This window comes from Balaenoptera borealis (genome assembly GCF_965194805.1).
Source record: "Balaenoptera borealis genome assembly, chromosome: 4".
NCBI lineage: Eukaryota > Metazoa > Chordata > Mammalia > Artiodactyla > Balaenopteridae > Balaenoptera > Balaenoptera borealis.
Window position 1 is genome coordinate 60,290,066 of NC_138861.1, and position 27,362 is coordinate 60,317,427.

General features: G+C 37.8%; 1 protein-coding gene across 14 annotated transcripts in view; it reads left to right on the forward strand.

Annotated features, from left to right (window-relative positions):
- LOC309627935 (uncharacterized protein) overlaps window positions 1–27,362 on the forward strand; it is a 144,745-nt gene that overhangs the window by 30,104 nt on the left and 87,279 nt on the right. For 12 of the 14 annotated variants that reach the window (XR_014244040.1, XR_014244041.1, XR_014244042.1 and 9 more), the window contains 4 exons: window positions 2,366–2,454; window positions 15,745–15,917; window positions 25,113–25,181; window positions 26,732–26,810. Coding sequence is in view for 4 of the 14 variants with exons in the window: in XM_082390336.1 (XP_082246462.1) it covers window positions 15,885–15,917; window positions 25,113–25,181; window positions 26,732–26,810 (181 nt within the window). In the remaining 10 variants the exon portion in view is untranslated. Of the gene's footprint in view, window positions 1–2,365; window positions 2,455–15,744; window positions 15,918–25,112; window positions 25,182–26,731; window positions 26,824–27,362 lie in introns of all 14 variants that reach the window. The other 2 variants (XM_082390338.1, XR_014244047.1) reach the window with 2 other exon arrangements.

Consider the following 27,362-nt stretch of genomic DNA (forward strand, 5'->3'; position numbering starts at 1 on the left):
CTGGTAGCCAGTTATTAATTCTCGGCAGCATAAATTTGGCCATGGGGAGAATGCTTATACCATGGAAATCAGCAAATGCTATAAATCTGGGCTTTTCCTTTTTTTTTTTTTTTTTTTCTTGAGAGTTGCTTTACCAACATGCTACTACACACATATAATCCCTCTCAGATCTGCATGAACATGATCCCCTATTCCCTCTCCCTTCTATAGCCTCTGTCCTCTGCCCCACTGTCCTCTGCTCAGATCCTTTGGACATTTTTTATTTCGCTTAGCTGTCCTTTTCTCTTTCATTTTTTTTTTTTTTTCCTTGGGTTTATCATTCAGGCAGCTTTCATGCATGGAAGATGCTTGGGACTTTGTTCTCCTTGGACTGATCAGAGAAAACAACTTTTTTGGGGGGGGGTGTGGGTCGGTGGGCACAAGCAAAACTCTAGAAATGAAATTCTAGAAGATGAAGGATTTATTCCACTGAGATCATAAACCCGGGCACCCCTGCCTACATGTCCTGGGGCTGGTGAGGCATTCTGTAATCCCCAAATTACTGTTAATAGACACCAAGTGGCAATTCTCAATGACTAGCTCCCCTAATCAGCCTCAATCCCAGAACATACTGTTTTTTTCTAAGCAACATCTGAAGTCTGTATGCCCTAGGAATAAAGTGTGTATTTGTGGGTGGTTTAAATATTCCTAAAAGAATGTGGAAAGAGATAGTGTTTTAGAACTGAAGGAACCTTAGAAATAATCTTGTCCAGCTTGCTTTTTAATCTGGTGAGTAAACAGAGGCACAGAGAGATAGTGGTAGAGATAGTGGTGGGACTGGGATTCAGAACCCTGACTCAGACTGGGATTCAGAACCCTGACTCCTACTTCTGGGAACTTTCAAATTTGCAACAATGTCTATTTTTTAAAAAAATATTGTAACTGGGACCAAGATAATGTTCATTCAAATCAACAAATACTTTTTTTGACTATCAGATTTATATCTACGTGCACTTATTTATGCTAGGCACTGTACTAGGAGTTGAGGCTATAGATAAGTTCCCCACTTTCCTAGAGCTTTCGTTTGAGAACAAAGATTATTTGTGTTAGCATGACTTAATTACTCTGTGTTCCAGGAAATTCTTACCTATAAAATAAAACTGTCATCCAACTGAGAACTTTATTGTTTGCTTCAGGAAATGTTTATAAGTCAGTTTATCTGGATCAGCAATCTGATCATCTTGGCTAACAGCCCTTGTATTAGACAGTAGGCTGCTTATCAAGGTTCCCGTCCAGACACTTGTCATTCATCACCTCACTTGTCGACCAACCCGAAATTATCATGTCAGCTAACTTTGCCCAATTCCAGGCAATTTCCTGCCATGAATGTCCTGTTTTAAATTTTTGATCCCAACCCCCCTAATACCCTCTCTTCTGAGAAACTATGATTCTGTCAAAAATACTCTTCGCCATGTTAAATAAATCTAACACCTACCTTCTGATCAAAAGGTTTATGTTGTTGGTATTTCTGAAGAGGTAACAGTGGATACATTCTACTTGAGAACTGGATGTTAGAATGAGGAATAGATATTTATCATGACCTGTCTGGGTATAGTAGGACCTTCACTTGCCACATTCTGTAGTGAGGTAATTTGCCCTGGAAATGTCTGGCTGCATGTTGCTTTACAAACTTGGTAAGTACACAGAGGTTTTCTGTGAAATTCCAATTAAAAAAGTTCTCCCCTTCAGTGCCTACTTAGGATTGGAAATTCTGCTCTCTGATTCTGGAAGTTGGGTGCCAAAATTCATAGGAGAATGCAGGAGTGGGTGACTGAATACAAGTAAAAGAAAGGCAGTCATGAGAGGAGCAACTGCAGGAAGCCACAGAACATTATCCCAAACTAGATGGGAAAGTTTTTGATTTAATGTAATTTTAAACATTATTGTTTTTATTTATTTTGCTTAGGGTTTAAGTCACTGTTTTCTCCAATTAGCCTTTTGTGTAAAATTCTCCACCCCTCCCCCCATTGGAAATGCTGTATAGCATGAAATACAGTAACCACAAGCACCTAAATGACAAGGGCGGGACTGGGGGGACCCTGAACTGGTCACAAGGAGGTGATCTCTGGGAGGCCTCATCGTGGCCTGGACGGCACAGGCCTCAAATCTACCTCCTTTGCCTTTAATCCCATCCAATCTTTGATTATTCAGGCATTTAGCAGAAAACCTTCTGGTTAGAGGATAGCAACATACAGGTTAGGTTAAGACTAGGATTACAATTTGTAGAAATATCAATTTCTCAAAGAGGAATTATTTATTTGTTTGCTTATTTATATATTATGCACCTGCTGAGATTTATCACTGTGCTATGTACTCTTGTCCTCAGACACAAGGTCCAGCTTTTGTTCCAGAAGAGTTTACAGCGTAGTTGGGAGACCACCTGACACCTCACCTGACACCTGACAGCAGTTCCAGGTAAACTGTCCTAAGTGCTTTAAGAATTCAGACTAAGGGCCACCTTACAGCTGCCCAAAATTCCCTTGTGAGGTCAGAAGTCAGAATCTCATTCTTGTTGAGTAGAATTCACTCATTCGACAAATATATATTGAGCACCTACTATGTTCCAGGTAGTATTATAGGAAGTTTGGACCCATGAGTGAATAAAATGGACAAAAATCCCCGCCCTCGTGGAGCTTTCATTCTGGTAGGAGCTTGGTGTATCTGCTTCGGTACTGGGTTTGTTTTCGCATGCATGACCATGTCCCATGATGCTTTGCAGCACTCAAAATAAGCAGGATGGTTGAAGTTAACAAGATGAGTCACCAGAACCCATTCTGAGAAAGTAAGGAACAGAACAAGGAAGCAGAAATGACTTCCTCTTGTAATTTTAAACCTTGCCTTAAGCATGTCCTTGAAAATTTCCAGTCCAAAGTAATAATTCATGGACCCAGCACACTTTCCCTTTCTATAAAGTCCTGCCTATTGGACGTACCAGCCTGAAAGCTGTGTAAGACCCTCTGTGGGGAGAGTGGAGAATGAGGGGTTCTGCTGGACCTGGAGTCTGGAAAACTGGTTCCACAGTCTCCGCTCTGTAACTAACTAGCTGTGTAACCACAGGAAGTGGGTTATCGTCTCTGTTACCCATGACAGATCATTCTGAAAACTCCAAAGTATTTCACAAATGCACGAGCTCATTAGTAGACATGTTAATGTCTAGGTTTATGGGGCTTGAGGCTATCGTAGAGGTCACAATAAAGAACATCAGCTGGGCAACGCTGCCAAGAGAGCGAGGATTAAAATATATGTTAAGTATCTGCTCAAAACAGTGTGCCCCAGGGTGCTGGTTTAGTCGGTGGATTAGTTTGATTCTCACACCAGCCTTGAAGCCGAATCGGCCTCTCTACCCCAACACCGAATTAAATCTTGGAGACAGAGTTTTGGGTGAAGTAGAAAAGAATAGCCTTATTGCTTTGCCAGTCAAAGGGGGCCACAGCAGGATAATGCCCTCAAGACTGTGTGACCCAACCTGGAGGGGGTAGTGAGGAGTTTTATAATAATGGTTCAAAGGGGCTGTGATCAGCTCGTGAAAATTCTTCAATTGGTTGGTGGAGAGGTAAGTGGGAGGCAGCATCAACAACCTTCTGGTTCCAGCAGGTCTGGGGTCTATGTGTTTGTGGGTAGCATACCGTTAACTTCTCCCACCTGCTGGGGGTTTCAGGATCTGCAAAACAGCTCAAAGACATTGCTGTGTATATGCCTTGAGGGGGAACCAGGACCCTGCCCCAAGGCTGCACTGTTGTTTCTCTTGACTGGCCCTCCCTTGTCTCAGCATCCCCTCCCTTCCCTAATTAGCAACTGTTTGATCCCTTCCCTTGGAACTCAAGGAAGGTCCTGGAGGCTGAATGAAGCCTATTCCTGTAATCAAGAAATGGGGGGCACAGAAAGGTTTTTGTGCCCAGGAGCCCCTCCTGCTTGGCATTAGCCTCACCAGGAAGGATTATCAGCCCTTCACCCACGAGTTGACTGGAACTCAGAGAGGTTGTCCTCAGTCACACAGGCAGCAAGTGGGAGAGCTGGGATTCTAGGTTAGAGCAATATGACTGGACCAGGCAGCTGCCTTTTCGCAGTAAGTGGTACTATCACCGTGTTTGATTAAAATACCATTTCCCTGAAACAAAGAAATAATGGCTTTAAAATTTTTTTTTGGCCAGGGAAGACATTTTGAGCATATTTAAATATATGAGGACCATTTCTTTTCTTTAAAAAAATTTTAAAACAATTTATTGGATTATGAGTATAATGACTTTTTTGCTTGTTTTTTCAGCTTTATTGAGGTATAATTGACAAATTGTAAGATGTTTAAAGTATACATGGTGATGATTTGATATATGTATACATTGTGAAAGGATTCCTCCCATCTAGTTAATTAACACATCCATAACCTTACACACTTTTCCCCTTTTTTTTTTTTTTTTTGTGAGAACATTTAAGTTCTACTCTCCTAGCAAATTTCAGTTACACAAAACAGTATTATCAACTACAGTCACCACGTTATACATTAGATTCTCTGGACCATTTTTTTCTTTAAATATGTATCTGGTATGAAATGTCTGATATTTATCTGGTTCAGTTAGTTGACTTATTTTCTAACATTAAGAAAGACTACAGTAGCAATTTCATTAGTGGATTTGAGATTGAGTTTAGAGTATTACTTTAAATAGATCTAAGTCTTTCAAAAATAATAAATAACTCATGTAAGAAATATAACTGAATTTCTGTGACACCTTGATAATGATACCTATCACTTATTGAGTATATATTCTGTGTTAGACACTGGTTGACAAAAATGTACCTTAATTGGCCCTCACCCCCTTCTGAGTTCCTTGGATCACCCTTGTATTAGAGGTAAGGAAATGGAGACTGAGAGAGAGAGAGCAGCAAAGTCACACAGCTAGTAAGTAAATTGTAGTGGTGGATTCAAACCCAGGGTGGACTGCCTTTTACAGCTACTGCTCTTGAATGCCATGTGAATCCAAGTGAGGGGACAAGGGCCCCTCTGCTGAAGACACCAACAGAGCAGTATACACATGAAACTTTAAAAAAATCTTAAGTTATGCATACCCTGGTTTTGTAGGATCATACAATTCTGGAGCCACTCTAAACGAAAGAATACAAATTACAATGAAAAAATGAACATTAATTTTAAATAAGAAAAAATTTATAGCAAATTACAAATTCATAAAGCTGAAAAACGCCATAAACAGAAAAAAATAGTATGTGCTTATTAAATAACTGTTTGCAATATCTCTAAAATACTCTTACTCTTTGGTTTTGGTTACATACTGTTGATCTCTTCATATAACAATGATTTTTTAAGATGATCTTCTATGCATAGAAAGATAGTTTATTCTTTCTGTTAGGATGGTTGATCAAAATTTGTTTTTATTATAGATAGCTGGATGCATAAAGCATGAAATTTCATATACAGATGTACTTATTTGTTGTGCTATTGCAGGTGCACGCTCCACAAACATAGGATTCCAGTCAAATAGGAAAAAACAGTATGAAACAATTGTAATTGTATTCCCTGAATTACTAACTATATTCCTGAAATGAGAGGGTTTGTTTTGTTGAGGGTTGATGTGAACTGAATCCTCTGCTCTTGACTTTACATTTTGATAACTGGAAGAGTTTTCCCCAGACTAGCTTCTGGCTCTGTGTATTTCAATCTTGTTTCTCCCGTACCTACATCATTTTATTGTTGTGCACCTTAAGACCCATTCTAATCCTCCTATCAGGAAGGTGGGTGAGTTGGCACAGTAAGTAGAGGGATATTCCTAGCAGCTAGTCTCACACCAGGATGGCTACTAAAAACAGAACCATTCCTAACATGACTGTGAACCACTAAAATATATATCATTAAATCTACGTTTAAACATCTTCAACTCAACTTCTCCTTAGCCGGATCTCAAAAGCACAGCTAGATCGACATCATCCAGTATAAGCAGAAGTGTAAAGAAGGAAAGTGAGAGTGAGAAAAATAAGCAGTCATAACAAATTTGGTTAAAATATGTGGCTTCAGCAAATTTTATAAAAATATATGACTCTTGTTAGTAAACTAGTGAGGGTCCTGGAGCTTAAACTAATTAGCTTCGTGATACATCCACCTATGGCTGTGATGAAGTTCTCATCTATCTGAGTGGCATCATTGCTTAAAACATGGAAAAATGTTCATCCTTATGTTTAGGTTAGTAAATCTGACCCTAGTAACTGGTAACAGTGACAAATATGAGAGGATTCTGTTGTATGGTCAAAACGGTGAATCAGATCTGGGTCACTGAAATACTTTTATGAAAAACTTACATTAGGATAGGCTCAAAGAGATTTTTCTTTCCTTGGTTTAGTATTTTGAATTAGCCACAAAGATTTCTTTCTGCTTTTCTGATGTCCACCCAAACCACTCTCACATCTGCTATATTAAAATCTGCACGTTAAATTTATCAAATTTATAAACTAACTCTCACGTGGTTTCCCCTTTTGTAACTCCTAAAAGCAAAGTTAATGTGGGAGATTTTTTCAGTGGTTGATTTATCCTCAAGGTAACAATGCCCTGTTACTCTTTTTCTCTGGAGGTACCTATGATAGAAATGTTGGGGGAAAGGGACTTTAGAGGGAGATTCTGAAATCGTTGGGAAATTCCATAACTGTTCTTCATAGCCATGTCAACAAATGATCTCATCCAGGATCCATGATTCATGCGTCAGGCAGGCCGATGTTGGAATAGAGTCAACAGAAGGAAGCTGGCCTCAGACACAGGGACTCACAGCTGCTGAGCCAGAATAACTTTGAAAGATGTCTTTTTTTTAGCAGATTTTTCTGGAATGTTCGCTGTGTGTGATGTGCTAGGGATTCAAATTCAACTCCTGTTGTTAAGGGAAAAGAAACCAAGAAGTCACTTAGGAAAGGGTACAGTGGGCTATAGGAAGGCTCACAGACAGGAGAGGGCAAACCTTGAGATCCTCACTCGTATGGTGAGGTGGAGGCTGAAAGAATGAGCTTTCAGGAAGGGCCCACACCGTGTTGCGACCTGGGTTGAATTTTAAAAGTTGCATTGGTTTTGTCATGTAAAAAAGGGGAAAGATACTCCAGACAGAGAAAATATTATGAGCAAAAATTCAGAGGTGCAAGAATGTAAAAGACTAAAGCTGAGGGTGGGAGGAGAGAGACATCTAGAGAGAACAGAAGGGGCCAAGCAGAGAAAAACTTTTATCAGGGCAAGAATGTAAACTATCCTGAAGACCATAGCAAGGGGGGAGACACTGATGACTAAGCCTGGGAAAAGACATGGCCAGATTCCTATTTTAGAGAGTTCACTTGGCAGAAGTGAGTGAACGGTGGAGGGCGAAAGCTTGGGGTTAGACCATTTAGGAGATATTCTGTGGTGGTCTGGGGGAGAGAAAGGGGGGCTCAGTCCAGTGTAGTGGAGCTAGGAAGGGAGAAGAAATTCACTAAGAAATTATTTAAAAAGTTTAAAAGACTAGGTAGTGTTACATGTTGGAATACTTCACAGATGCAAGTAGAAGTAGAAATACTGGCCAGACAGTTGTGAAATAGAAATACTGATTGATATTAAGAAATGCTAACAGCACAATAGCAGGTGAAATAACCAAGACCTAAAGTTGTGGCATGCACACAACACACAAGATTGAAATGAAATATATCAAAACCTTAATAGCCACAATCTCTGGATAGTGAGATGACAGATAACTTTTATTTTCTTTTTTATACTTTTATATACTCAGAATGAATCATATTTGTAATGCAGAACTATGACAAAAGTTAAGGAGAAAAGAAGGATGAAAAGAAGTGAAAAAAAGGAGGAAGGCAGAAAGGAGACATTTCAGAGATGTTAAGGAGATACGCTCAGTGGTGTATGGGAAGTGGAAATGGTTTCATAAACAGAGAGAGACTTATGATTCCTACAGAGGCCTCTTTAACTTAACCTATTCTAGAAGTTTCTACAAAGCAAGCGTTATAGGCTATAGGACCCAGGTTGGATATATAATAGGTTGGGGAGTAAACATGAGATTGGAGCCAGGGCGGGAAAGTACTTAAGTTGTGTTCTTCTGACTGTCCATTAGTTTAGCTATGGCTGCTGAGGTAACTGGAGGGGAATGTGTAAAGTGTTTTGTAGGAAAGCAGCAGACTTTGATTCTGGTTTCTTGGATAGAGGCTGCCCTGCTGAAGTCGGGTCCCTGACTGGCTATGCAACTCTGCCCCGTCCCTGTCCAGCCCTAGGCTCTACTTTCCTGACTCAGAGCATTCGATGCCTTGGTTGTTCGTATATATTGAGAATTTGAATGTGTTGGAACAGAATATTGTGGTAAATACCCAGTCGTTATCTGCCCTGGCAGCTGCTTTTTCTTTTCTGAGCCCTTGGAAAATGAGCCATAATACTCATAACTATATTAAAAACGATAGTCACAATGATGACTAAAAAATAGGGACAATACAATATATTTGCCAAAAGACTTAGGAATAATATCAGCAGCTTCACTGAGTGTTCTAAGATTCAGATTTGGGGGGGTCATTTTTTTCCAAGAAGAGTCAGCAAGTGGCCTGAAATTCTGTGCAATATCTTCCTTTATTAGAGCTGTCTCTATGAGCAAGCTCAGTGTCTCTGAAGGAGAGACCGTGTGGATGTAGGTGCTCTTTTCTCCCTAGGAGTGCCACGTCTCTCTCTGTGTACCACCTTTGCCTTAAGAACTCTATGCTCAAACGCAGAGTTCAGTTCATAAATACATTCCCCCAACATGACTAAAAGGTCCTATCCATGTGCTCCCATGGCGTCTGCACTTATCTATATTATGACACTCCACCCATTGCATTTTACTTGCCTGTCTGTACTCGCACTAGTTTTTAACATCTGTAAAGAAATTATATCTTATTCACTGTTGTATTCACAGCACCCACCACAAAGCCTGGCACATACATGCTGAAGAGGTTTTGCTAAATAATTAATAACACAGATTTTGTTAAGTGACATTGTTAAATTAATAAAGGATGAAGTTGAGAAAAAATACAAAAGTTAAAAACAAGAAGACCCAAATACTTCTAACATTTGCTCCCCTTCACTAGCGAGCACTTTAATGTAGATTTCACCCCTCCCTCCCCCAAGACACACACATATGCCTTACTGTTGCATTAAGCTCCTGAAAAGAGGAAAGGTGCTAGATCAAGATATTCACTAATTGTAACTACTGCAAGGCTCTTGGACAGTGCTCATTATACCCAGAAACTGAAACTATTCTTACAAAACAAGAGGAAGAACAGTGGGAACAGAGCAAGGGAGTTTCACTAAGCAAGTCTTTTTTCTAAGGCACAAACTGATACTTTAATGTCTATTTTGAGGGGGTGCAAAATTATTTTAACTATTATTTGTGCATATGGAAATAAGGATATATATTCTTATATGAGGCAGCGAGAAGTACAAAACATCACCTTGGATATTGCTGCCCCAAATGAATCTAATCATGAAGAAATATGAGCCAAATCCAAGTTGAGGAAATTTTGTTTCAGAATAAAGAAAACTAAAGACATATGAAAACTAAATGCAGTATGTAATCCTAGATTTGGATCCTAGAATAGTTGTATCTTTCTCTGTCTCTATCCACCAATCCGTTCATCATTCATCTATCTATCCATCCATGTATCCATCTATCTATCCAACTATTCATCTATGTAAAGAATATCATTGGGACAATTGTCATAAATTGGATAAAGTTTGCAGATTAAATAATAGTATTGTATCACTCTTAATTTCCTAGTTTTGATCATTGTAATGGGTTAGAGGAGAATTTTCTTGTTCTTAGGATATACTGGGAAATCTGAGTGAAGTGTATTCTAGAATTCTTTATACTCTTCTTACAACTTTTCTGTAAGTTTAAAGTTATTTCATATATAAAATAGATAACCAACAAGGACCTACTGTGTAGCACAGGGAACTATATTCAGTATTTTGTAATAACCTATATGGAAAAAGAATCTGAAAAAGAATACACACACACACACACACACTCATATATATATGTAAAACCGAATCACTTTGCTGTACACCTGAAACTAACACAACATTGTAAATCAACTATACTTCAATTAAAAAATAAATGAATGAATTAAAAAAAAAATCCTGCATGGGTTCCACGAGCTGCAGCATTTGATTAATGTGTGAACATATTTCTAAAAAGAAACTTGAATGAAATTTTCCAGACTGTGAAAAAAGTTTTCAAGAATGGAAAAAGAAATTTAAAAAACAACAAAACAAGTGGTAGTTTCTTAAAATTTGTGCCTAAATAAACCATATAAATAAATTTTTCATACTCTGTTCCATTAAAAAAAGTTATTTCAAAATAAAAATGTTATAAAAATTAGGGTTATAAATACAAATAATCAGATTGAGAGATACATACTGTGATGGACTGAATCCTTGTGTTCCCCTCCCCGAAATTCATATGCTGAAACCTAATCCCCAATGTAATGGTATTTGGAGGTGGGGCCTTTGGGAGGTGATTGGGTCATGAGGGTGGAGCCTTCATGAATGGGATTACAGGCATATCTTGGAGATATGTGAGTTCTGTTCTAGAAACCCCCAATAAAGTGAATATCTCAACAAAGCAAGTCACACACTATTTTTGGTTTCCTAGTGCATATAAAAAGTATGTTCACACTGTACTGTAGTCTATTAAGTGTGCAACAGCATTATGTCTAAAAAAACAATGTACATACTTTATATTAAAAACACTTTATTGCTAAAAAATGCTTAAAATGCTAATCTGAGCCCTCAGTGAGTCCTAATCTTTTTGCTGGTGGAGGGTCTTGCCTCGATGCTGACGGCTGCTGACTGATGAGGGTGGTGGTTGCTGAAGGTTGGGGTGACGGTGACAACTTCATAAAATAACAATGAAGTCTGCATCATGAATTGACTCTTCCTTTAACAAACAATTTCTCTGTAGCATACAATGCTAGTTGACAGCATTTTACCCACAGTAGAACTTCTTTTCAAAATAGAAGTCAGTCTTTTCAAACCCTGCCGCTGCTTTATCAACTGAGTTTACATAATATTCTAAATCCTTAGTTGTCATTTCAACAATTTCCAGTGCATCTTCACCAGGAGTAGATTCCATCTCAAGAAGCCATTTTCTTTGTTCATTCATAAGAAGCAACTCCTCATTCATTAAAATTTTATCATGCAATTGCAGCGATTTAGTCACATCTTCAGGCTTTGCTTCTTAATCTAGTTCTCTTGCTATTTCCACCACATCTCCACTGAAGTCTTGAGCTCCTCGAAGTCATCCATGAGGGTTGGAATCAATTTCTTCTAAACTCCTGTTAATGTTGATAGTTTGATCTCTTCCCATGAACCGTGAAAATTCTTAATGGCATCTAGAATGGTGAATTTTTTCCAGAAGGTTTTCAATTGACTTTGCCCAAATCCACCAGAGGAATCACTGTCTATGATAGCTGTAGCCTTATGAATATATTTCTTATAGAATAAGACTTGAAAGTTGAAATAACTCCTTGATCCATGGGCTGCAGAATGTATATTGTGTTAGCAGGCATGAAAAACAACATTAATCATAATCATACATGTCCATCAGAGCTCTCAGGTGACTGGGTACATTGTCGATGAGCATTAATATTTTGAAAAGAATCTTTTTTCCTGAGCAGTGGGTCTCAACAGTGGGCTTAAAATATTCAGTAAACCATGTTGGGAAACGGATGTGCTGTCATCCAGACTTTCTTGTTCCATTTATAGAGCACAGGCAGAGTAGATTTGCCATAATTCTTAAGGGCCCTAGGATTTTCAGAATGGTACATGAGCATTGGCTTCAACTTAGAGTCACCAGCTGATTAACCATGAGAGTCAAAAGAGTCAGCCTGTCCTTTGAAACTTTGAAGCCAGGCATCGACTTCTCTCTAGCTGTAAAGGTCTTAGATGGCATCTTCTTCCAATAGAAGGCTGTCTCATCTACTTTGAAAAATCTGTTGTTTAGTGTAACCACCTTCATTAATTATCTTAGATGGATCTTCTGGATAAGTTGCTGCAGCTTCTACATCAGCACTTGCTGCTTTACTTTGCAATTTTATCTTATGGAGATGGCTTCTTTCGTTAAACTTCATGAACAAACCTCTGCTAGCTTCAGACCTTTCCTCTGCAGCTTCTTCACCTCTCTCAGCTTTCACAGAAGTGAGGAGAGTTAGAGCCTTGCTCTGGATAGGCTTTGGCTTAAGGGAATGTTGTAGTTGGTTTGATCATCTATCCAGACCACTAAAACTTTCTGCATATCAACAATAAAGCTGGGCTTCTGTGGTGGCGCAGTGGTTAAGAATCCGCCAGCCAATGCAGGGAACAGGGGTTCGAGCCCTGGTCCGGGAAGATCTCACATGCCGTGGAGCAACTAAGCCCGTGCGCCACAACTACTGAGTCTGTGCTCTAGAGCCCGAGAGCCACAACTACAGAAGCCCGCGCACCTAGAGCCTGTGCTACGGAACAAGAGAAGCCACCGCAATAAGAAGCCCGCGCACCACAGCGAAGAGTAGCCCCCACTCACTGCAACCAGAGAAAGCCTGCATGCATCAAGGAAGACCCAACGCAACCAAAAATAAAATAAAAATAAATAAATTTATAAAAAACAACAACAAAAACCAATAAAGCTGTTTTGCTTTCTTATCATTTGTGTGTTCACTGGAGGAGCACTTTTAATTTCCTTCAAGAACTTTTTCTTTGCGTTCACAATTGGGCTAAGTGTTTGGCACAAGGGGCCCAGCTTTCAAGCTACCTTGGCTTTCAACATGCCTTCTTCACTAAGCTTAACCATGCCTAGTTTATGATTTAAAGTAAGAGATGTGAGTCTCTTCACTTGAAGGCTTAGAGGTCATTGCAGGATTATTAATTGACCTAATTTCAAAGTTGTGTCTCAGGGACTAGGGAGGCCCAGGAGAGGGAGAGAGATGGGGGAATAGCTGGTCGGTGGAGTAGTCAGAACACACCCATTTATTGACTAAGCTCACCATTTTATATGTACATGGTTCGTGGTGCCCCAAAACAACTACAATAATTACATCAAAGATCACTGATCACAGATCACCATAACAAATCGAATAATAATGAAAAAGTTGGAAATATTACCAGAATTACCAAAATATGGTACAGAGACACAAAGTGAGCAAATGCTGTTGGAAAGATGGCATCAGAAGACTTGCTTGATACAGGGTTGCCCCAGACCTTTGATTTGTAAAAAAACGCAATGTCTGCAAAACGCAATAAAGCAAAACACAATAAAATGAGGTATGCCTGTAGAGCCCTTATAAAAGAGACCCTAGAGACTTCTCTCACCCGTTCTGCCATATGAGGACACAGTGAGAAGGCTGTCTATAACCAGGAAGTCGGTTCTCACCAGACGCCCAATCTGCTGGCACCTTGGTCTCAGACTTCCCAGCCTCCAGAACTCTGAGAAATAAATGTTTCTTGTTGAAGCCACCCAGCCTATGGTATTTTTGTTACAGCAGCCCTAACAGATTAAGACACGTACATTAAACAAAATAGTTTTATACCAAATCAGTTAAACTGATGAAAATTTTTTGAGGCCTAGGAGTGTTTGTTTGGGTTAGTTTCAAAGTGCAGGGGGACATACTGGATTTTGTGTAATTTCCAGTGACGTAGTGCAAAGATGAGGTCCCACATACCTTTAGTGTTGCAATAATATAAAAAGCCTCAGGAGCACACCAGCCAACACAATTGCTCAGAGACAGCCAAGCACACCAGCGTCTGGGGCTGCAGGACACTGGAAGGAAAGGATCCAGGGTAAACATGACTTCCAAGCTGACCATAGCTCTATTGCTTCCTTGGCGGTTCCATGCTTTCTGTACACAGTGCGAAGGTAGGCACATCCTTCTGACCACTAGAGCTTTCTTTTGTATAACTATGCTCCTCAGAAAGCAAGGGGCTTTCAATCTGATCAAAATTGCTTTAAGGACAAACATTTATTTTTATTCAAACAAACAAAAAAAATTCATTTAACGTTGACAGGGCTGCAAAATGACTTCCATGGACCCTAGACAATTTTACCTTTGTGGGGGTTCTCCCATCATAATGATATCAATATTAAAAATTGTTTTTGATATAACTTTAAATACTTCACCTTTGTTTCTGCTTCAGGGAAAATTTAGTAGATTTTTGTGGGTCCAAAAAATTTCACCTTTTTCTGTTGTGAGGAAAAAAATAACACTTTTTTTGACTCTAAATCTTTGTTTCTTTTTTGATTTTAGAAGAAATCAAAATATTTTCAAAGGCCCCTAAAATTATTGTGGGCCCTAGGCACTGTGTCTGCTATGCTTAATGTATAAGTCAGCTCTGATTGAATTAGATTTTGAAATATTTAAGCTCTATCTCTATTCTTCTAAGGAAGGTGTAATATTTGAGTTGATATAAGCATTTGGTTGCTAAAAATATATTTATATGTCTGAATATTAGTTGAATTTTATAGACCTATGTATCACTATATATACCTAAATCCATTTATAAGTTATATTATATTCCACTGGGAGCCACAGTTGATAAATATTGTCCATTAACATCAAACCAGGTAACCCATATATTTTTACTTAGCATTCTGTTAACAAAGGTTCAGACAACTATCATTTCCTATCTGTTTTGAAGACCCCATGATGGATCCTAGACCCTTCTGAGATCCTGTTCTATAACAAATAATATCTTGTTTTTAACATGTGGTTTCTGCACTTGAATTTTTTCTTTTATTAGCATTAAAGAATTTTTCTTAAACATAACACATGTCTGTGAAATAGTATATGTTTCTATTAATTCTTTCTAAAGGTGATTTCTTTGTTGATGAGATCATAGTTGACCTCCTGTAAATACCAATATGGTGTCACAGAGGATTCTGCAAAATCAAGTAGAAGAAAAATTGTCATATGGAGGTTCAACATTAATTTTGAAAACTACAAATATTAATCTTCATATAGAAAGTTATTCAAAGTAGTCAGTGAAAATCATTTTTTAAAAAAGAAAATGGATGTCAAGGCCTGGCCAAAAAGTAATCTTTTACTTGTAGCAATCTGTTTCTTAAAATTAAGACTTTTTTTGTGGACCTCCAAATCATTATATTAGAGTTTAAAGAGTATGTAACAGAGTTATGACTTTTAATGAAACCGGTACCTGTTCCCTTATTGTTTTCACTGCTTCCGTTGTGTCAAGTATGAGTGCAGTGTTTCAGTGCCAGTGGGTGATGACCCATTCCACTCCCTTCTATCCAAAATGTATCAAAGAATGAAGAATGATTCAGAATAGATCACACTATAAAAGTTGAGAAATCATGTAAATGCTTTTAAAAGTGCTGAGTTATTTTGCATCTGCAAATGTAGAATATCTAGGTGCTGGGTGTTCAGTGGTAAACAAAAACGAGAAATATCTCTGTCTTGATGAAACTTAATGTGGTACTGATGTCTGTTTAGTTTTGGCTCCAGTGTTGCCTTACTTCTGAATCCTAGAGCAGTAGTTTCATTTATTTGATATAAGCAGATTCCAAAACACAGCCTGGGGAGCGGGTTAACCTCCATCCTGTAGAGTTAAAGTAATTGGAGAAGCAGGACAAAATTTCTGAAATAATTATTAAGTTTGAATTGGGAATTAGTGTGATCAAAGCAACTCTAGGTTCATGCTGGCTAACCCTAGCAATCTGATTCCAGGTAATCTGGGAATTCCTTTCCCTGTGACTGCTGGGTCCAATGGCCTTTGGCAATGTAAGTGAAGTGCTGCCGTGGCTTCCAGAAAATTGTGAAGAAATCCTGTTGGCACCATTTCAGTTCACCGCTGAACTCAAAGGACCATGATTTCAATAGCAAAGGAATATTTAAAACAGGTAAATAATTCATCCTCCAAATCTTTTTTTTTTAAGCTCATTCACAAAGACCTGTATCTCTGCCTAGACCTTCAGCAAAAGTGGGTGCAGACAGTTGTACAGATAGTTTTGAGGAAGTGAGCTGATTTTTCTCAATTAAAATTCTTTATTTATCATGCAACTAATAGGAAAATTCAGAAAACTCAGCTCTTCAATTACCTGATGGAATCTTACTAACTCCACTCCCCCTCCTTTTTTGCTGCTGCTTAAAAGTTTTCTCTCATGTATTTGCCTCTTCAATAATAGAAAAAAAATAGCAGCAATAGCAATTTTGCTTTTTTAATAACTGAAAATGTAGAGCAAATCAGTAAACCTAAAACTATTAATTTCTCAAAATAAAGAAAAAAGCACAACAAAAAATTCCTTTACTCTTTTTTTAAATTAATTAATGTATTTATATATTTTTGGCTGTGTTGGGTCTTTGTTGCTGCGCGTGGACTTTCTCTAGTTACAGTGAGCGGGGGCTACTCTTAGTTGCAGTGCACAGGCTTCTCATTGCGGTGGCTTCTCTTGTTGCAGAGCACAGGCTGTAGGCACGCAGGCTTCAGTAGTTGTGGCACGCAGACTCAGTAGTTGTGGCGCACAGGCTTAGTTGCTCCGAGGCATGTGGGATCTTCCCAGACCAGTGCTCGAACTCGTGTCCCCTCCATTGGCAGGAGGATTCTAAACCACTGCGCCACCAGGGAAGTCCAAGTTCCTTTACTCTTAATTCATCATTTGCTATTGATAACTTTGAGGAATGAGAAAAAAATGATTAAAAAAATTAAAGGATAATTCTTCCATGGTTTCCAAAAATTTCTCAGTGAATATGCTCATGAAATTCAAGTAAATAAAATCAGAGCTCTAGCCAATTCTGTTCGATCCCCACCCATATCACTCTATCCTCACTACTTCAGTACTCACTGTATTTAGTCTTTCAGGGCTTTCTCTGGCCACTGGAGTCCACTATAACAGCAGAACCAAAGGCTGGAAATACTGGGAAATTAATGCCCCTTGAAGCAGCCTTCAACTAATGACTCACTAGAGTAGTGTGTAAATAGCCCAGATCCCTCACCTCTCAGGTGGGATAACTCTGAAACATGCTGTACGTGGTTTCCAGTGAAGTTCCAATTAACCTATAGCAGTAACTGACACTTTATTGGTTGCCTTCTCTTTCCTTTGCTATTATCCCCCTCACCCACTGCTCTTGTTTACTGGGATCACTTCCAAAATAAACTATTGACACTTGAATCCATACCTGAGTGACAGCTTTTAGGGATAACCAGACTGAGACAGTAGCTTTGAATGCTCTGCAGGGCTGGGAACCAACCACTGTGTTTAGTTTCTCCTGAATTTCTAAAGTGGGATAAGAATATGCCACTTGGTATCACACAAGAGAATTGTGAGGACATGTAAAAATTCTTTTAAGTTTTTAAATAGTCATATAAAATATTATTTTCAAATGTAACTTAGTTCAAATATAGTATAACATATGTACTTAGATTGTAGGGTCAACCAAAGGTAATAGAGACAATTATAAAGAAAAAAAATATTAATAGGATAATATAATGGCCTATCAGAACATTTATATTTCTTTTAGATTCTTAATGATGTTCCATTAGAGAGCTTTTGATGCTGCTGGTCTCATCTTTTCTCTGCTGGTACCCTGCTTATCCTGCTTTCATTTTTACTCAGTTATAGCTTGAACCATGAGACTCTTGTTTTAGAGCAGTACCCCTATAATAGTTTCATTATATTGAAACACAAAATAGCAAGGATTCACTTGACATTGTGTTCAGTGTCATTGTTTATTGGTCAAAATTATTTATTCTCTACCATAGGTTGTCATTATTTTATTCAGATAAATGTCATTTGTCAATGTCAAGTTTTATTTTTTAAACTTTTAAAAACATATTTATTCATATGTTCCCAAAGACAGATTCTTTTTCTCCCACCATTTTGGTAGTTTGGAAATATATATGTTTGCTCCATTCTCTCTACTTCCTTCTTCCCTTTCTTCCTCTCTCCCTTCTTTCCTTCTTTTCCTCCTTTCCTTCATCCCTCCCTTCCCTCCTTGTAAATGTAAACTTTTCTTGAAAGCTTTTTATTTTATGAATCACATTTTGACTTAGAAAGTTTAAAATCTTCTACAGAAACTGTTATACCTTTATTTTCAAAATACAGAACTAATTCCAGAGAGGGTTTATATACTTGAGCCTCTTAGTTTCGGAATTTTCTCTCAAGTCCTCATAATGAGTTATTAGAAAAAGTCCTCACGGTTTAGATACTTGTTCCTAAGGCTGACTTCAGACTATCCATCAACCAGTGGTTATGCCTAGCAAGGCTAGCCCTCCTAGGCTCCCAGTGGAAGGGGAGAGGAAACACAATTGATGCTGAGATTATCAGTCAGTTAAGGAAATGAAATTTACACATATGAAGCAAAATCCTCGGATTATATGATCCTGAGGGTAAATTTACTAGCTTTTATTGTGTATCTAAATTGTGCCATACAGTTCACATCTTATTAACTGTTCACAACAATGCCATGAAGTAGATGGAATCCCCATTTTATCAATGAGAAAATTGAGGCTCAAAGAGGTTTAAAAACTTGTAGAGTTAATCTGAGTAGTAACAGGATAGTAAAGCCAGGCAGATGCTCAAATGAAAGATAACCTGGTTAGATCTAGTCAGGATGTTTAGTTCTAGCTCTGTTATCACGCTACCTTCAGGACACCCAGAATAAATTATGTTGTACAGATCATAAGGCATAATGTAGATATTATAAGGTTTGGACTAGCCAGGATATTGATTGTGTTAGAAGTTCTGATTACCTTGGATCCATAGCACTTGAAGAATTTGTTTTCCCTTTTGCTGCTTCCTGCTGTTGTTTGTTTCAAGACGGCTTTGTGAGATTACATCTATAGTTAACTGAGGTTTAAAAATATTACCATGTGGTTACTTCCACTAACAATTGGGCTTCAAACAGATGGCTTCTTCTTCCTTAGATCCAATTTCTCTTCATTTTGAATCTACAGTCTATCCAAATCTATACATGTTGCCCAGTCGGGGCAGATTATTAGCCTTAGGAGAGGGTCTGATTATTATCCACTTTCTCCCAGATAAGAGACTGGCCTGAGAAGTGAGTTGACAGTAGACAATAGGACGAATACCTATATTAGTAACCATTTTCAGAAACCAAAATGCTTTTCTTCCTAGATACTTTACATATACTAATGAGAAATGAACTTTTTTCAAGGGTTATAAGAGTGGATATAGTCACTCTTATAAGGAAATAAGGAATAGAATTATGGGCTTGAAACATAACTCTATAGACTTCTGTTTCTATCAAATGGAACAAGTAGCTAGATTGACTCCTGAAGATAACTTTCAAAGCTATATTAAATATTATCTTAAACTATCTTTGACTCCATCAATAAACTGTTAAAAACATAAGGAAAACTTAAGCAAGGGAATGAGTAGAAGTTGGAATGCTTTTTGTGTGTTATATACTTTTGTCTAATTATCATTATTCTATATCTTATCTGCATATTTGTAATCCTTATAACAACCCAAAGTAGGTAGTATCATTTCTAAATTTAACAGGTGAAGGGACTGAGGCACAGAGAAGTTAAGCGATATGCTAATGGTTATATAGCTAGAGGGTTCAAAGCTGGATGAAAACTTAAGTATTCCTATATATCTACAGACGTACAGATATATAGAACTACATATATATCAAGGCATATTAGAGTTGATGGGAGTAGTTTGGTGCAATAGTTAGGAGAAAGACTGGAAACGGTGAATAAAGGTAAAGCAGATTGAAAAGTATTCCTGTTAAGACTCAGTACAGTCAGAGATACTTTGGGTACATCTGAAATGTGTCTCCAACAGGTTAATTTAAAACACGATGAAAATTTCATTTTTCCACAATGAGTTTTCAGCTTATTCAGTTAATTAATGATGACAAAGCAAGAAGAAAAAGACAATCTACTACAAAATGTGGGAGAACAAATATTGGCAATTCACAGGGAAGTAAAACTTAATGTAAGCCAATATGCATGTGAGAAGATGTTAATGCTCATTGCCCATCAGAGAAATGCAAATTAAACCACAATGAAGTACTAAAAAATAATATATCGAATAACTCTGAGCATAAGTATATGGAGAAATGGGAACACATACATTGCCCAAAGGGGAATGTAACTTTATGTAACCACTTTGTAACCACTTTGGAGATGATGAAGTAGCTTTCTAAATTACTTTCTATCTGCAACAGAGCATCTGGATATATAGACAGGATATAGCTGATGGAGAGTGAGGTGTACTGGGTTTCAGGGGAACTATCCAAGGCGGTAAGAAGGAGGATCATCGGAACTAACCTGTAAGTCAGCGCCTATGAATACCTACTTTCAAAGCACTTTTAAAAAGATTGTATTATTCTGAAGCTAGAAGCTAGAACTTGCAATTGGGAGTGTGATAATGCCCATGGTAGAAGTTTTGAGGTCTCCAAAACAAGATATATTTTGGAGAAGATAAAATTCCTTGAATAAGTTGTAGGATTAAAGAAAAAGATAGACCTGGTTACTCTGGTCATATAGATCTAAAATTTATAGTAGGAAGAAGGGGCATTGACAAGACTATTTTTATTGTCTTTAAAGTCCAGGTATATTAGTGCCACAGCATGCCAATGAAAATTAATTACCTCATAGAATACAGAGATGGGGGAAAAAAATAAAGCATACTCCTTTTCTCTCCTGGGCATCATTATAGAAAACCCCATGAGTTGGATCTAAATAGCTTTTATTTAAGAGAAGCTCAAGTAATTGGGAGATAGAAGGATAAACTAGAGGGGAAGATTTGTGCTAGGGTTGAGGTATATTCTCTAGATGGAAAGAATACTGGATATATATATAAGGGAAGCAAGAAACGGTAACATTGAGTAACTGAAGGCTATTAAACAATCTTGGAGAATTATTTTTGGTAGAGACCAATGGTCTAAGAACATCTATTAATGAACAGTTGACCAATATAATTATTATGGTATCTCATCATGAGAATACCTTTCACGTTGTCATGGTGCAAAAGAATCCTGGGAAAAATGTGGCTGACTGTGGGTTTCCATACTTCTATTGGTCAACTAAGGCTGACTGACAAGTACTTAGTTTCCATACCCTGTTATGAACTGTTCAGCTTGTTGTGAAGCCAGGGTTTCATGGTTAGATTGTGAGATAATAATACCAGGTACCAAAAGCTGTTAAAAATAAGAAAGAAACCACTTTTTCCTTTTCAAAAAGATTTTCATGAATTTTAATAGATGCTTCTGGGCTTATCTGAGAAGTCCCAGTAGGATTCAGAACCTAAATAGAAGATGGTCTGTGTTGAAACTCACCTGGAAGAGCTAGCTTAACTCTGGCATTGGGTGGTAGCAGAGGCAGCTGATGCCTTCCTTTTCAGATGAAGCACCAGAAACAAACACTTCCATGAAAGCAATCACTTTTTAGGAGTCCAGGGGTCAATGATGCAATCTGTGGTGTCCCTGTCCAATAAGGAAGAGTCGTATTGTCTTTGTCAGCCTCATTCTGTTGTGAAATTCAGGTGAGTGTTTTTCCAGCTATGGGTCCTCTGGGCCAGACTTTCTGGCACCTGAGGAAATTCTCTGAGCTAATCAATCTCTCTCTATCTCTTTCTCCAGCTTTGATGAGGCATACTTTTCCTACAAAAACTGCACATATTTAAAACGTATAATTTGATGATCTTTGATATACATGTATGTCTACGAAATCATCACCAGATTGTTGCATTACCAGAAACCATTCATCTTGGTAATTAATATATCCATTACCCTCAAAAGTTTCATCACCCTCCTGCCACTTGTAATCTCTCCCTCCAACCCTACCTCTCAAGTCCCTGGGAAAACACTGGTCTGCTCAGAGACTCCCAAGAAGAGTGGTCCTAGGGATTAAGGTGAAGCTGCAAGCCCTTATCTGTTCTAGCTCAAAAGTCGTGTCATATCACTTGTGCCACATCCTATTTGTTAAGCAAGTCACTAACATCAACTCAGTTTCAGAGGAGGGTAATTAGATTCTACCTTTCAATGGAAAGAGTAGCAAAAAATTCTCAGCCATCTTTAAATTATCACAATAGGATTGAAAACCACTGTTAATAGCCTAATCTTCCCATTTTACAGATAGAGATACCGAAGCATGGAGTTTTGATGTGACATCAATTTTGAGTAAACACAATTAACTCTACAACTCTAATTTTGAGTGAACACAATTAACTCTAAACTCCAAATGTGATTCTCAGGACTGAAAACTTTACGTAAAAACTTTGTTAGATACCTGCCACATTGCTTTTGGCCTCTCAATAAAAAATACCTTTAGCTGTCTGCTTACCACTTCTCAGGAGAAAGCCTTCCAATTCCTATCTACTTCTCATGTGGGCTAGAAAAAAGAAAAACCTAAATCTTCAAGGTGCATGAAAAACATTCACAGACCCCATTTAAAAAAAAAGAGGGTGTGATCATTGCAAATACTCTGCATTATGTGGTTTCTGCCATCTTTCAATCTCACAATTTCATATTGCAAACCTGTTCAGGGTATTACCAAGAAAGAAGAGCTGCACTTCAAAACATCTGAAAAAGATTTAGATCATTAGAGAAAGTATGATCACAGACTGACTTTTCAGGAAGCAGATTCTGATGAAAAAGTTTTGGAGATCTATTGAACAGCAAAGTGCATACAGTTAACACTACTGTACGGTACACTTAAACATGGTTAAGGTAGTAAATTTGATGTCATGTGCTTTTTATCACAATAAAAAAAACTAGGAGGCAAATTCTGAGATGATTTTGGAGTTCAAGACATTTATTAAGGATCAAAACCTAAGAAAAGAAGTGTGAGGAAGCAGAATTGGGCAGAGGAGAACAGTCGAATTGCTTTGCAAACCTTACATAGACTTAGACAACTCAGCAGGGCAAGCCCCAGAGCAAATATTGTCATCCCACCTAGAATTGAAATGACCCACTTTTGTACTCTCACTGAGCTACTGGATGCAGGCTGCTCCAGGAAGGCCACGACCTTGGTCAAAGCAGCTCCCTGCAGCAGAAACAGCAAGTTCTTCTATGAAGGGGGATCTGGGCAGTGGAACTCCATGTCTACTGCCATCACTGGAGATAGGAAATTCAGACAATATAGGGGGAAATTAATAATTCTACTTTTGAAGATGTTGTCTGCAATTCCTGAAGAAAAAATATAGGACACATGATTCAATGACAATTCCAGTACACTGAAAATAGAATTCAAGAGTATTTAGTACTAATTTTAACTAGAAAATATGTGCTCCTTTGTTTCACGCACACACACAGACACACAGACACACAAATCATCTTTTAGCATGACAGAAAGGTCAAAAATAGGATCATAGGTGTATAAGTATAGGGCATGTAATTGTTTATGCTTTTTAATTTCTATTCTGTTGAGTTTATTCATAATATTATCAGTTCTTTGGTTTTCTTCCAGGATTTTTGCATTTTTCTGTTATTTTGTGCATTTATAAATACAGAGCCTGTAATCCAAAATATGCTAATTAAATGCAATTTGAAGCTTTAAAATGTTACTAAAGGGTAATATGTTGATTTACTTCTTAATATTTTTATGTCATTTTTGCACTTTCATATAGAACAACTTTTTTTCCCCACATCTTCAGCTAGAGTATTTTGAGGCTTCTTAAGATCTCTCTTGCTCTCTGCAAGAACTTACACAAATTATTTATTCTCTCTAAACCTCAGTTGCATCTGCTGTAAAATGGACATATGATGGCACTTACTTCATAGGATTGTTGTGAGCATAAAATGATATAATATATGTAGATGGCTTATGGCAGTGGCTGGCACATAGAGACGAGTTAATATGTGTAACTGACTATAGCGTAACACTGGTAATCATCCTTTCATTAGTAAAAATCAGGCATTACCATATGAAACCCTTTTGCAAAATATATTTGTTGAAAGGTAACAATTTAGTAATTGAAACCAAAATTCCGATCCCAGGGCTTGGTCTCCAGGATTTTTCTAACTCTGTCACAAGGTGGCCCCATATCCATATTCTTCATGGCTCTGTGTTCATGGAAAATGAATCAAACAGCAAGAAGATATTGCAGCAAAAATCCATGGTAATAATAATCCAAAGTGTAGGTGGTCCATCTAATAATCAATTGTCCATTGCCTGGAAGAAGATAGAAAAGCAAGCCTTATATGTTTGAAATGGGCAAGAAGGTTGTTAAATGTGTCTAGATGATTTTTTTCAAGGTTAGTCTCAATAAAAGTGGTTAATATATCATCCTTGACATTGAACACTTCAAGTAGTATATGGCCTAGTATGCTTGGTTGAGAAAAAACTCTAATCTTTACCTTTTTCCTCTTTTATAAATTGGTTAGTTAGCAATTACTTATTTTTTGGTTTTTATCTGAACACTTATAAAGCAGTTTCAGAACCATTTCCTCTTTATTTTCTTCTACCTGAAACAGAGAGAAAAACTATCAATTATAAATCATGTAAGATCCTGTCAGGAAAGCCTCAGATTAAACGTTTTATAAGATCATGACTAATTCATTACTTCTTCCTCTTATTTCCAAATCTTTGAAGTCTCAAAACCTTCCTTCCAGACAGTGAAAAATGCTTTCCAGGCTAGGTAATATAATTCTAGAAGAAATGCTTGTCAATTGATTGCAACTGATAGATAATACTTGAATAAATGGTAAAAGAATTAATACCATGGAACTGAGCATTTAAGAACTACCATATTGTAGTATAGTGGTTACGAGTCTTAGCGTAAGAGTCAGAAGCTTGGTATTACAGTTTAACTTTATAGTGGAGTAGCTTGGATAAGTCACTTCAAGATTATCAAACTTTCTTCATGGAGGTTTTTGTGAGAATTGAATGTGTGTGTAAATTGCTGAATATTTTGCTTGGAACACAGTAAGGACATAATAGTACCTTTTATTACCATCACTGCTTTCACTTATGATACCATGGGATAAAGGAAAGAATTAATTTAATCTTCAATGGAAAGATCGAAACACATCCCTGCTGATATTTTTCAACTGATTCTGTATTGAGCTTCAAAACCCAGCTCTAACTGACACCATCTTCCATGTTGGTTGGTTTGTTTTTGCAGAGCAAGAGGGGGTCAGCAGTATGGACAGCCCAGCATCGCTTGGGAGAGTGCAGCCTGGAATTTAGTAAGGTGGTCTGAGTATACACTTTAGCCAAAAATACAGAAAATTATATTTTTTGAGTGAGCTCATAGACTTTTCAAAGTAACTGAGTGAGACCTGACTTGATGTGCACACTCTACTACATATTTGATTTTTATCTCAGGAAAAGAAGCAGAAATAAGATAAAATTGTTGAACTTAGTAATCTACAGAAGTCTTTCCTGCATCTGTCTTTGTAAGTAAGAAGGTAATTTAGACAGTCTAAATGTAGTGTAGATAAATTACAATTCATATTCAAATGTGACTCACTGTATGCCCAGGATTTCCAACTAAATGTTTTATGTGAATTGTTAAAATTCTATTTTTACTTGCCTTATGGCAAGGGCTTGCAGGTAGCCATCAAGACCAAGACCTTAGACAGCATTTGTAACACCTGATGGAGGACACATGTTTGATATTCTCCCTACACTTTAGAGAAAGCTGTTCAGTGCGTGTTTCCCAAGATAAATGTGTTATTAAGACATGGCCACATTCATCAAGAGTGTACTTGTGATAGATAACTAATAAGATCCTGCTGTATAGCATAGGGAACTCTACTTCACTGTACAGTAGAAACTAATACAACATTGTAAAACAACTATACCCCAATTAAAAAAAAAAAGAAAAAAATGAAAATTCATTCTTCATTGTGCATTGTATTAAAATTAAAAGCAAATCAAGAAAAAAGAAATGTACTCCTAAAACATTTCAAGATGGATTCAAATGCAATATTCATACATAATCTTTTGAAACTTACTAAAAATTAAATTACACTTTTAAAGACCAATTTTAAAATTGGAACAAAGATTAGCATAACTAGCTATATAAATTACACACACACATCAGGCACTCTGTTGCATATTTCATTCAATTTTAACAACAATTTTATAAGTATTATCCCCATTTGTTCTGAACCATCAATTTCTTCTGTGCATTTCTTTTTTTTTTTTTTCAAATTTTAATCACAGGTTTTTTTGTCTTTTGTGTTTAAACACCTATTAATTTCCAGAGTCACTAGTATTTCTCAAAACCCTTTTTTTAAAAAAATTTATTTATTTATTTATTTATTTTTGGCTGTGTTGGGTCTTCGTTTTTGTGCGAGGGCTTTCTCTAGTTGCGGCCAGCGGGGGCCACTCTTCATCGTGGTGCGCAGGCCTTCTCAGTATCGCGGCCTCTCTTGTTGCAGAGCACAGGCTCCAGATGCGCAGGCTCAGTAGTTGTGGCTCACGGACCCAGTTGCTGCGTGGCATGTGGGATCTTCCCAGACCAGGGCGCAAACCCGTGTCCCCTGCATTGGCAGGCAGACTCTCAACCACTGCGCCACCAGGGAAGCCCTTCTGTGCATTTCTTAATGTATCGCATGATAATTACAAAAGATTAGTATTTGGGGATATGTATCCTAATGTTTTTAATATACTGGTAATTAAGGATGGGGAGAGAGATGTGCTTAAACACTCATGTGTGTGATGTGTGTGCGTCGTAATATATAGAGTTTTACTTTTACAGCTCTTTTTAATTAACCTCTTTCTCTCTTTTTCCAGGTGGGGACCAAACTCGACGGGGAAAACTGGGATGAGTTGATAGGGAGTTTTGTCGCCTTCGTACTAACCTGGACATATTGTGAGTTCACTAGGTAAAATTAGCAAGGCATGATGGTTAAACAATTTTTCTTTTTGTCACCTTCCTACCTTCATTCCCAAGCCTTTTTACTTCCCCCTTGTCCTTGCATCTTGGCACCTAGAACTTTGTCAGAGCTCTCCGGCAAACCAGAGCCTGCTCTCCAGAGCTTCTGTCTCTCCTTCTAAATAGAGATGACCCCTGCCACTACGCCTCCCCATTTCCACCCCCGCCTCAGTGTTGCAGATAAAATAAGTCACTGATCTGCTTATAATGCTTGATGCTAAGATAACTGAACGGGCCATAGCTTTTATCAACGAACTTTAAAGAGAATTTGCAGAACTAAAAGCCATCTCTAATAGAAAAATATATGGGGGTTAATTTTCACTGTGGACTACCTCTTTTTTATTTATTTATTTATTTTTGGCTGCGGTGGGTCTTCATTGCTGCGCGCGGGCTTTCTCTAGTTGCGGTGAGCGAGGGCTACTCTTCATTGTGGTGCGCGGGCTTCTCATTGTGGTGGCTTCTCTCGCTGCGGAGCACGGGCTCTAGCAT